Genomic DNA, 12,384 nt, shown 5'->3' on the forward strand with positions numbered 1-12,384 from the left:
GAACTCACCATCACTGGTGAGATAATCTGTTTACTCCGTGTCAGGGGCAGAAGTGCACGTGTCCATGAAATCTGGAATATTGCCTAATGCTACTGACAGCTAATGTGTGTTGCTTCATGTGTGAGGTTTTACATAAAGAACAAAAGAAAGTCTTGCATTTATATAGCACTTTGCACGACCCCGGATTGTCCAAAAGCACTTTATGATCAATGAAGTACCTTTTTGAAATGTAGTCACTGTTGTAGGAAATCTTTCTTTGGCCTCCTTATCTCGAGAGACAATGGATAAGCGCCTGGAGGTAGTCAGTGGTTTGTAGCCAATTTGAGTACAGCAAGATCCCAAAAACAGCAACATGATAATGACCAGATAATCTGTTTTTGTGATGTTGATTGAGGGATAAATATTGGCCAGGACACCAGGGATAACTCCACTGCTCTTCTTTGAAACAGTGGAATGGTATCATTTGTGGACAGGGCCTTGGTTTAAGGCCTCATCTGAAAGACAGCTCCTCCAAGAGCACAGCACAGGAATGTCAACCCAGATTTTTTTGCTTAAATGTCTGGAGTGGACTTGAACCCACAACACTGTAACTCAGAGGCAAGAATCCTACCAACTGAACCACAGCTGACACACAGATGACATGTGAAAAGTATCAGTCCTATGTGCCTAGTTAAATGAACATACTTCAGATGCAGCTGTAACATCCCTATTCATTGTTCTTTTTTACATTGTGTAGTAGGCTGGCTCATATCAATAAAAGTTAGATTTTCTAAGGTTGAAAACAGTGCTTTGAAGCCATGAATAAACAGAAGTGAATCTTTAAAGGTTATTAAATTTCCTGTGCCAGTTAAAGTTTTCATTCATTAGTATTTCAAAAAAGTGATAACAGAAAATTTAACTGTGTCCTTTTAAAAAGCAACTGAGATTTAAGAGAATCTTCAAATGGTTTAGCATGGACATGGTGGGCCAAATGGCCTCCTTCTGTGCTGTAACCATTCCATAATTGTTAGTGCAGTATTTGGTAAATAAACTGGAAAATCATTGTAATGACAGTGAAATGGTTAGCGTATGGCGTCATTACCCGGTGACACTGACACAACAGCTGGCTTGTGCAGTGAAACACAGAGATCCAGAAGTTGTTGTCAGAGATCCCTGCTCCTCCACAAGGTGATTTGTCAAAGTCCCTGCAGATGGTAATGATTACGCTGCAATATCACTGTTAGAAGCCCCTGAAAAAGTTACACCTTGTTAATGAGATGTAATCAGGTTTTACAGCATACATCATAATTAGAGCTGAGCAACCCCTCTGGCCCTGTAAAACTAATTGTATATTTGTGCAATGTCAATTTTTTCCATTATGAAAAAAGTTCCATATCTTTTTAATATCTTTTTTAAGTTTGACCGTTCCACTTCTAATGTGCATGTCCGAATCTTTATTACGCTATCTGTAAAATTTAATTAAAAGGGAAGGAAATCAGTGCATTTTACTTCTTGGTTTGCTGTCTGAGAGAATTCTTCAATGTTTGATAACATCACTGTTGCTGAGTTCCTGGAGCTCCCTTGACATGGCACCAAATTCAAATTAACGGTGGGAAAGATGAAATCCACGCCACAGAGGTCGCTAGATCTTGGTGGGCGGCTTTCTTCAAAGTCTGCAGCAAATGCTGTTATCTTGCCATTGTCTGCAAAATCCGGGCCATTATGTATTACCACTGGAGGTCTGGTGAAATACTGATACATACATACATATGAACGTACATATGAATTAGGAGCAGGAGTAGGCTCCTCGCCCACTGCCTTTTGAGGAAGAGTTCCAAAGACTCACAACCCTCTAAAAGAAAAAAATTTCTCCTCATCTCTGTTTTAAATGGGCGACCCCTTATTTTTAAATAGTGACCCCTAGTTCTGGATTCTCCCACAAGGGGAAACATCCTTTCTACATTCACCCTGTCAAGATGTCTCAGGATCCTAAACGTTTCAATCAAGTCTCCTCTTACTCTTCTAAATTCCAGCGGATACAAGCCTAGCCTGTCCAATCTTTCCTCATAAGACAATCTGCCCATTCCAGGTATTAGTCTAGTAAACCTTCTCTGAACTGCTTCCAATGCATTTACATCCTTCCTTAAATAAGGAGACCAATACTGTACACAGTACTCCCAGCTGTGGTCTCACCAATGCGCCATATAACTGAAGCATAACTTCCCTACTTTTGTATTAACTTCCACTCGCAATAAATGATAACATTCTATTAGCTTTCCTAATTACTTGCTGTACCTGCATACTAACCTTTTGTGATTCGTGCACTAGGACACTCAGATCCCTCTGCATCTCAGAGCTCTGCAATCTCTCACCATTTAGATAATATGCTTCTTTTTTCTTCCTGCCAAAATGGACAATTTGACATTTTCAAAATATGTTCAGCCTATTGCCTGACTAATAGCTATGTTGCATTATATATGCGATACACCTAACAAAAAACTTTTGTTCTACTTCTTACTGAGAGGACTTGTGCGTTGGGATTTCATAATTTTGAAAACATAAATATTCAACTTAAAAAATGATATGGGGAGACTCAACTCCCTATAAATCTGTTAGAAAAAGATGCATAAATAAAATTTGAAATATGGCATTGAGGACAATGAGATCAAAGAAACAGCCTGGAATTTCCTTGTAGTTTTTAGCGTTATTCTCAGGTTACAACTACTGAAACCCTATTTAATTCGTTAACATAACTCCATCCTGAGGCAAAAGACCTGAGAACACAAGTTTCCTGCATTTATGCCTATTCTGAACAGGCAGAAATGTACACCCAAAATTTTAGGTGCTACACATCACAAAATGATGTGACTGAGGAGTTTCGGTCTTGGTACAGCTCCTAAACTTTATTTCTGGAATTTGATGGCGATTTTTAAAAACATTTTCTCACTGAGACCTATAATGTATTTTATACATCTTTGAATTCTTTATTATGGCATCAGAATCTGTAACAATAAAAAGAGAAAGATTTCCACAATTTTTCTTTTGGGCCTCCTTATCTCGAGAGACAATGGATACGCACCTGGAGGTGGTCAGTGGTTTGTGAAGCAGCGCCTGGAGTGGCTATAAAGGCCAATTCTGGAGTGACAGGCTCTTCCACAGGTGCTGCAGAGAAATTTGTTTGTTGGGGCTGTTGCACAGTTGGCTCTCCCCTTGCGCCTCTGTCTTTTTTCCTGCCAACTACTAAGTCTCTTCGACTCACCACAATTTAGCCCTGTCTTTATGGCTGCCCGCCAGCTCTGGCGAATGCTGGCAACTGACTCCCACGACTTGTGATCAATGTCACACGATTTCATGTCGCGTTTGCAGACGTCTTTATAACGGAGACATGGACGGCCGGTGGGTCTGATACCAGTGGCGAGCTCGCTGTACAATGTGTCTTTGGGGATCCTGCCATCTTCCATGCGGCTCACATGGCCAAGCCATCTCAAGCGCCGCTGACTCAGTAGTGTGTATAAGCTGGGGATGTTGGCCGCTTCAAGGACTTCTGTGTTGGAGATATAGTCCTGCCACCTGATGCCAAGTATTCTCCGAAGGCAGCGAAGATGGAATGAATTGAGACATCGCTCTTGGCTGGCATACGTTGTCCAGGCCTCGCTGCCGTAGAGCAAGGTACTGAGGACACAGGCCTGATACACTCGGACTTTTGTGTTCCGTGTCAGTGCGCCATTTTCCCACACTCTCTTGGCCAGTCTGGACATAGCAGTGGAAGCCTTACCCATGCGCTTGTTGATTTCTGCATCTAGAGACAGGTTACTGGTGATAGTTGAGCCTAGGTAGGTGAACTCTTGAACCACTTCCAGAGCGTGGTCGCCAATATTGATGGATGGAGCATTTCTGACATCCTGCCCCATGATGTTCGTTTTCTTGAGGCTGATGGTTAGGCCAAATTCATTGCAGGCAGACGCAAACCTGTCGATGAGACTCTGCAGGCATTCTTCAGTGTGAGATGTTAAAGCAGCATCGTCAGCAAAGAGGAGTTCTCTGATGAGGACTTTCCGTACTTTGGACTTCGCTCTTAGACGGGCAAGGTTGAACAACCTGCCCCCTGATCTTGTGTGGAGGAAAATTCCTTCTTCAGAGGATTTGAACGCATGTGAAAGCAGCAGGGAGAAGAAAATCCCAAATAGTGTGGGTGCGAGAACACAGCCCTGTTTCACACCACTCAGGATAGGAAAGGGCTCTGATGAGGAGCCACCATGTTGAATTGTGCCTTTCATATTGTCATGGAATGAGGTGAGTTGCATTTACTTAAACATGGCAGCGGTGACTAATGCACATAAATAATGATTTGATGGCTTCAGCCTACTTTTCATAATATTGATAAAATAGAAGTAGTAAAATATGGCACATGTTTCTTCAAGCCCCAAAAGGTTATACAGAATTTATGTTTGTTTTACACCAGTTTTGGTGCTCTGGTGTATGCAAATGAGATCTACAGAAAAGTTGCCAATGGCAAGATCAGCATAGTTTTTGGCATTCCTTCAATGTTAGTCAGATTGAGAATATTCTGGGTCTATATTTTGGGTTGAACAGCTACTGAATACTTTTACAAGCTGTGCTTAACCATGTCTTTATTTGGCACCCACATTGGTAACATGAGTTCCTGACATGCTCTGGGGGAAAGAATATCATCCAAATAGAATCATAGAATGGTTACAGTGCAGAAGGAGGCCGTTTAGCCTGTCATGTCCATGCCAGTCCTCTGTAAGAGGAACTCACCTATTCTTGCTCCCCTGCCTTTTTCCCGGAGCCCTGCAAATTTTTTCTCTTCAGATAATTATCCAGTTCTCTTTTGAAGGCCTTGATTGAATCTGCCTCCACCATATTCTCAAGCAGTGCATTCCAGATCCTAACCACTCACTGCATAACAAAGATTTCCACATGTCACCATTGGTTCTTTTGTCATTTGCCTTAAATCGGTGTCGTCTGGTTCTCGACCCTTCCGCCAACAGGAACAGTATCTCCCTATCTATTTTGTCCAGACCCCACATCATTTTGAAAACCTCTATCAAATCTCTTCTTAATCTTCCATTCTTGTTCTCCAAGGAGAACAGCCCCAGCTTCTCCAATCTATCAAAGTAATTGAAGTTCCTCATCCTTGGAACCACTCTCATAAACCTTTTCTGCACTCTCTCTAATGCCTTCACATCCTTCCTAAAATGTGGTGCCCAGAATTGAACACAATACTCCAGTTGAGGCCAAACCAGTGTTTTATACAGGTTCCTTATAGCTTCCTTTCTTTTGTATTCTATGCCCCTATTTATAACGCCCAGGATCCCATATGCTTTATTAACCACTTTCTCAACCCGCCCTGCCACCTTCAATGTGTACATATATCCCCAAGATCCTTTCCCCATGCATCCCCTTTAGAATTGCAACCTTTATTTTATATTGCCTGTCCTTGTTCTTCCGACCAAAATGAATCACTGCACACTTCTCTATTTGCCACTTGTCCACCCATTCCACTAGCCTGTCTATGTCCTCTTGAAGTCTATCACTGTTCTCATCACAATTCACAATATTTCTAAGTTTTGTGTCATCCTCAAATTTTGAAATTGTGCCCTGTACACCCAAGTCTAAGTCATTGATTAATATAGATCAAGAAAAGCAGTGGTCTTAACACCGATCCCTGGGGAAACGCTGTATATACCTTCCTCCAACCATTCACCAGTACTCTATTTCTTGTCACTCAGCCAACTCTGTATCCATGCTGTGACTGTCCCTTTTATTCCATGGGCTTTAACTTTGCTGACAAGCCTGTTATACGGCACTTTATCCTGTGTCTTTTGGAAGTCCATGCACACCTCATCAACTTTCTCAGTTACCTCATCAAAAAACTCAAGCAACTTGGCCTTAACAAATCCATGTTGGCTTTCCATGATTAATCCACAATTGTCCAAGTGACTTTCTAATTTTGTCCCAAGTTATTGTTTCTAAAAGTTTTCCCACCACCGAGCTTAAACTGACTGGTCTGCAGTTGTTGGGCTTTTTTGAACAAGGGTGTAACATTTGCAATTCTCCAGTCCTCTGGCAGCACTCCTGTATCTAAGGAGGTTTGGAAGATGCCTCTGCAATTTCCACCATTACTTCCCTTAGTATCCTTGGATGCATTTGATCTTATCCTGGTGACTTATAAACTTTTAAGTACAGCCAGCCTTTCTAATACTGCCTCTTTATCAATTTTGACCCATCCAATATCTCAGCTACCTCCTCCTTCACTACGACTTTGGCCGCATCTTCTTCCTTGGTAAAAATATATGCAAAGTACTCATTTAGTACCTCAGCCATGCCCTCATCTCCATGCATAAGTCCCATTTTTGGACCCTAATCAGCTCCACTCTTCTTTTTACCACCTTTTTACGATTTATATGTCTATAGTAGACTTTTGGATTCCCTTTTATGTTAGCTGCCAGTCTCTTCGCATATTCTCTCTTTGCTTCTCTTATTTCCTTTTCATTCCCCTCTAAACTTTCTATATTCAACCTGGTTCTCTATTGTATTATCCACCTGACATCTGTCATACGCACCCTTTTTCTGCTTCATTTCATATCTCTTTTGTTATCCAGGGAGCTCTGGATTTGTTATCCTATCTTTCCCCCTTGTGGAATGTACCTCAACTGTACGCTGACTATCTCCTTTTTAAAGGCAACCCATTGTTTCATTACAGTTTTGCCTTCCAATCTTTGATTCCAATTTACCTGGGCCATATCTGTTCTCACCCATTGAAGTTGGCTGTCCCCCAGTTAATTATTTTTACTCGGGATTTCTCCTTTTCCATTTCCATAGCCAACCTAAACCTTATGATACTATGATCACTGTCCCCTAAATTTGACCCACTTCATTCCCCCGAACCAGATCCAGCAGTGCCTCCTTTCTCTTTGGGCCAGAAACATACTGAACTATAAAATTCTCCTGAACACACTTCATAAACTCTTCCCCCTCTCTGCCCTTTACACTATATTATTATCCCAGTCTATATTAGGATAATTAAAGTCCCTCATTATAACTGCTCTATATCTTTCCCACTAGTTGGTGACCTATAGAATACATTCGGTCATATACTTCTATTGTTTCTTAATTCTAACCAAATAGATTCTGTCCTTGACACCTCTAGGACATCCTCTCTCTCCAGCACTATAACGTTCTCCGTAATCAATACTGCTACCCCTACTCCTTTCTTTCCTTCCCTATCTTTCCTGAACACCTTGGGCTGAATTTTAGCAGCCCCTCGACATCGGGATTTGTGGTGGAGGGACCCGTAAAATACATGTGGGAGCGGCCCGCCACGACCCCCCAATCCCGAGAAGGCCCTGCCGCATTTTACCGGTGGCGGCGAGGCCTTGCTGTGGAGCCCCCCCACCCCCCCAGCTGCCAAGCTGCGGAGCCTTCATTTAAATATTAAAATTAATTTTAAAAAGATGCAAATCAGCTTACCTTGTCCCAGCGGTCTCCCATGCCGATTTTACGGCCGCCAGCTGCAACTCGCGTGCCTTCGGAACGGAGTGGGGATGGTGGGAAAGGGTTGAAGGGAAAATGTGACGAGGTTGGGGGGGGGGTAGGTTTGCGATGGGAATAAAGTAAATGTTTGTCATATTGGCCTATAAAAAACCATGGTGGGGTTGGGAAAGGGTCTCCATCTTTTGATTTTTAAAAAAATGAACAATAGTTTCTCTTTAAAAATTCAAATTTTTGCTGAAAGCTTGAAGCCCTTTAAAAATGGTGTCGACGCTCCTTCCATTTAAATGAGCCCCGGGTGAAATATCACGGGGGCTCGGTGGTGGTGCTTCCATTTCTGCAGGCCACCGACTTCAAAGCACGCTGCTGCAATTCGCGGCACACTAATAAAATTCAGCCCCTTTTATCCAGGAATATTCGGTATGCAGTCCTGCCCTTTTTTAAGCCAAATCTCTGTTATCACCACAACATCATATTCCCACATGGTTATCTGCACCTGTAGCTTACCAACCTTATTTACCACACTCCAAGCATTCACATACATGCATAGCAAACTTAACTTATAATTTAGTACATTCCCTCTACGTTGATGATGCTGCGCTAGTCGCTCACACGGAAACTCAGCTACAAAGACTCATGGACTGTCTCTCCCATGCATGTAACTTGTTCTCCCTGACTGCAAGCATCAAGAAAGCTGTGGTCCCGGGACAAGGTGTTGCATCTCCACCCTGATCACACTAAATAACACCCCACTGGAAGTGGTTAGCGAATTCAGCTACCTTGGCTCCACGCTGACCATTTATGATCATTTATAAGGCCTGTGTTCTCAGCACCTTTCTGTATGGCTGTGAAACATGTGCAACTTACACCTACTGGCCGGAATTTTACGCCGTCCCAGCGGGTCAGATGGTGGCGTGGGGGCGGCGTAAAATTGAGCGGCTGGCTCCGGGAGGCCTACCCACCTCGATTCCGCCTCCGGACAAGTTTACGGAGTAGGCGGGGGGGGGGGGGGGGGGGGGGGTGGGAAACCGCCCGCCCATCCGAGGCCAGTCAAGACCCTTAAGTGGCCACTTAACGCCCACTTAAGGGCCCTCGCCCGCCTCCATGGGTATTTTACCAGTTGGTTGAGCTTTCTTATCCCAAAACTGAATAATGTTAATACTGACTATTTTTTCCCAAGAAACCAGGAATTAATTGGACCTGACATTTGAGAAATATATAGTAACACTAAATCGGTATATTATATTCACTTCTGGATATCATTGAAATGAGATGGTGTTACTGTTGTAAAGCTAAATGGCATGATAAGCATGGCAAAAATAATCCAAAAATTCAAATATCTCAAAGGTGAATGAAGAAGGTGTAACATAGACAAATTAAGATGAAGTAAACCAATCAAGAATTTTTATCTGATTGACATTTGCATGTGGTTACCCCATTCTAAAGTTTGTGTCATGCACATAGTGGCAGGCTTTGTGGTATGCGTATTTTCATAACTTCTTCATTTCTTTTTTCAGCTGCCTGCTTGATCCTGGGCTGTATGATCTACCCAGATGGTTGGGATTCCGATGAAGTAAAGCGCATGTGTGGCGAAAAAACAGACAAGTACACACTTGGTGCCTGCTCTGTTCGCTGGGCCTACATTCTGGCCATTATTGGAATCCTAGATGCACTCATCCTTTCATTTCTGGCATTTGTCCTGGGCAACAGGCAAGATGGCTTATTGCCAGAGGACTTCAAAGTGGATTCCAAAGGTATGATTTCTTTTCGCAGTCGTATTAAACCATTTAGTATTCTGAAGATTCCTTTATTCAAGTTACCCTAATAAATATTTAAAGCATGATTGATTTTGCATCCTCATGAAAGTAAATCTCAGATCTAAACTACAAATACCAACTTGCTCAATTCTGAAAGTTAATAGATCCATGACTGTAAATGTTTAAAGGTTTTTTTTAAAAAGTCCAGAATATATATCCATGAATTTTATTGTAGCATTTAACAATATTAATGTAGCAATAAAATTGTAGCTTTGAACTTTGAAAGATCAGGTTTTAATAAGGAACTGATTAGAATTTGGAAGTAATGTATGCTTGAATAGAAGGTATTTGTGTTAATTATAAAATGTATTTCCATACCTTCAGAGATTTCTTCAAAAGGATGTTTTGGTGTTATTTCCATCTCTTTTTGGAAGATGAATTTGATTTCTTAACTAATCTAGGCCAATTTGGTTGTGCTATACAATTGGAATGCTGCTTTGGGTGTCCTTTAGAGCAGCGTTGTCCAATACACTCAACACATTGTGACAAATCGGCCACAGACATGTATTGCTGTTCATTTTTAGAGCCATACAATACTGAGTTGTGTAGAAGTTGCAGCAGTGGGTATAAGTATAGGTGTCACTTTCTAAACCACTATTTGTTATCTGTCCCTAATTCAGCAAGGAAGAATCAACCACATTGCTGTAGACAAGAGTCACATATTGGTCAGACTGCGGCTATAATTCAGAATATAGTTCAGTTGTCTGGTCTCTCATGACCTGGAAGCTGAAGGGCCACTTATTCAATCAAACAAGAAAAATAGTCTGCCATTTGTTACCTTCTCTGTTCCTGTTCTTTCTGGGTGCCTCTAATGATGAAACATTTAGATCTGCAGGACCACTCTGTGAAGCGCTGTGAAAGCAGGTTCCAGCCTTCAGAAGGACAGCAGTCTGATTGTTCTCTCAATTTTCTTGGGGAATCTAGTGACACAGGAGATGCTAACTGAAGAAGTTGGTTTTGTTTAGCTGATGGTTGGAGGTTTTCACAAAACCGATCAGGTGCGTGAGTGCTGCGTGGCTGCCAATGAGGGTTGAAGTATGCAATTTTCGCAAGCTGGGGCGGTGCAGCAACCTCCAGTTGTGTTCAGCATTCATCTTAATATATCTATTGAAACAAACAGTTGAGAGGAATAGAGCGCTATTAGCGTAAAAAGGAGAGATTACAGGATGTTGGCCCTGAGCCAAAGATCTATTAAATGTCCAGACACTGTATTTGGCAGGCTACAGAGTGTAAGCAAGACAAGAGTCAGAGCGCAGAGTGCAAAGCGCAAAAGCCAATATATAGAGATTTGGCGATTCTTTTCCCTCTTTGAATCCCCTAGTTATATTGTTATGAAAGTGCTTCCATTTTTAAAAATATTTTTTGAGGTGTTTTAGAATTGTGGAGATGGATTCATTGGAGGACTGAAGTGATTCCATAGATGCTGGACTTTTTTTTTTAAAAGGTCACCGGAAGGACTTTGGGACTTGAGCTTTCTGTTTAAAAATAACACTTACTGGTAAACAGAAAAAGCCTTTGTGACTAAGGGCAGTTGTTTACCGAGAGGTGATATGTCAAGATTTATGGTGGTCAAGAGTTGGTTTTGATTTGGACATTGTTTTGAGTCAGTTGGAGGTCAGCCTGCTAAGAGAGAAGACCAGTTCATCTTTTCTCCACCTCTCTGAGAAACCTTGAGAATCCAGTGTGTGATAACTGAAACCCCTGATGCCTGGCTTCTCCTGGAAAGCCTGCCAGACTACTCCTTGGCATCGCCTAAAGCGAACTGCTCCAAAAAGATCCTAGTGACAGCTGTCTATGCGTATTTGGGACACCAGAAAAAGGGACAACTGCTATCATTCCATATCTTCGCCTTTTCCTTCAAGAATTGACAAGTATTTGGCCAAAGTTTCTTGTGTCTTTTTTTGTAAAAAGATCTCTGCAGAGAAAATTTCTTTATTTTTCCTTGAACTGGTGTGTGTTTGTGTGTGTGTGTTGGGCTAAGGTCGAAGGGAACTTTCATATTTCAATCTGTGTGTTAATGCTTTGCATCTTTAATGCATACGTCAGTGGAGTTTATTCTGAAATAAAACTAGAGTATATAATTGGCCGTATTGGTAACTGGATAAACATTTAATTATATGTTGTGACCCCTGGAGAAGTGGAACTAGAGAAAGACAGTGCACTCCTCTTGTCTCAGTCGTAACAATATCAATTCTGATAAAATAGAGACAAGTTTACTCTTGAAGAAATTTCATTTTGAAATAAATTGGAGCACACTGCCAGAAACAGAATACGTCAGTTAACAGGTTGTTACCACCATTTGAGAGTGTGTATTACAGCAGGCTTGCTTTGCAGAATTGTTAGATTGCAATATCCTTTCAAAACTGTTCTCCTGGATCTGCCAGTGAATGTAATGGTCTTGATTGCTGACGGTTTAAAATCTCAAACCTGTTTTCAAAAGACTGCACATTTGTTTTAGTATTATTGCATATATTTTATATCATGTGGCGAATATGATGATCTGATCATCATCAGTTTGATGAGCATCGAAATCCTACTGGACAACACCGTTTAAGAGCGACACTAACCAGTGTCAGAATTCTTTATTATAATTGTCATTCTCATCTGATGATCACTCTGTTATGAAGAATGCATCAGTTGTAATTTTAATCCAGTGACAAAGTATTTCTGTCGCCTGGGCTGATCTGTTTGGAATCAGTACTAAGTATTGGATTCTTAATGTCAGGTTCCATTCAAATGCGAGGTGTTGATAGCAGACTGAAGAAATGTAAAAGCTTTACAATCCAAAAGTGTGGAGCCAGTAGGTTTTCAAATCTGTATATTTATGGAAAATCTTGATTGCAGATTAAAAACTGCCAAAATGGTATAAACATCTGCTCTGTAAGTGTGAATAAATATGATGAATATTCAGGTCCTTCTTATGTGAGTAATAAATGGATCTGCAGACGAAAGAGATAATGGACAGAGATATTTAACAGTGGTAAAACTTCTTTTTTTTAAAAGTACAGATTTTTTTCTTCCAGTATCAGAACAACATAATAAAAGAATGAATGGAGGAAAGGCCATTCAGCCC

General features: G+C 41.3%; 1 protein-coding gene across 1 annotated transcript in view; it reads left to right on the forward strand.

Annotated features, from left to right (window-relative positions):
- lhfpl3 (LHFPL tetraspan subfamily member 3) overlaps positions 1–12,384 on the forward strand; it is a 331,053-nt gene that overhangs the window by 242,469 nt on the left and 76,200 nt on the right. The window contains exon 2 of the mRNA XM_068059281.1: positions 9,012–9,248. Coding sequence (XP_067915382.1) covers positions 9,012–9,248 — 237 coding nt within the window. The remainder of the gene's footprint in view (positions 1–9,011; positions 9,249–12,384) is intronic.

Source organism: Heterodontus francisci, chromosome 27 (genome assembly GCF_036365525.1).
Source record: "Heterodontus francisci isolate sHetFra1 chromosome 27, sHetFra1.hap1, whole genome shotgun sequence".
NCBI lineage: Eukaryota > Metazoa > Chordata > Chondrichthyes > Heterodontiformes > Heterodontidae > Heterodontus > Heterodontus francisci.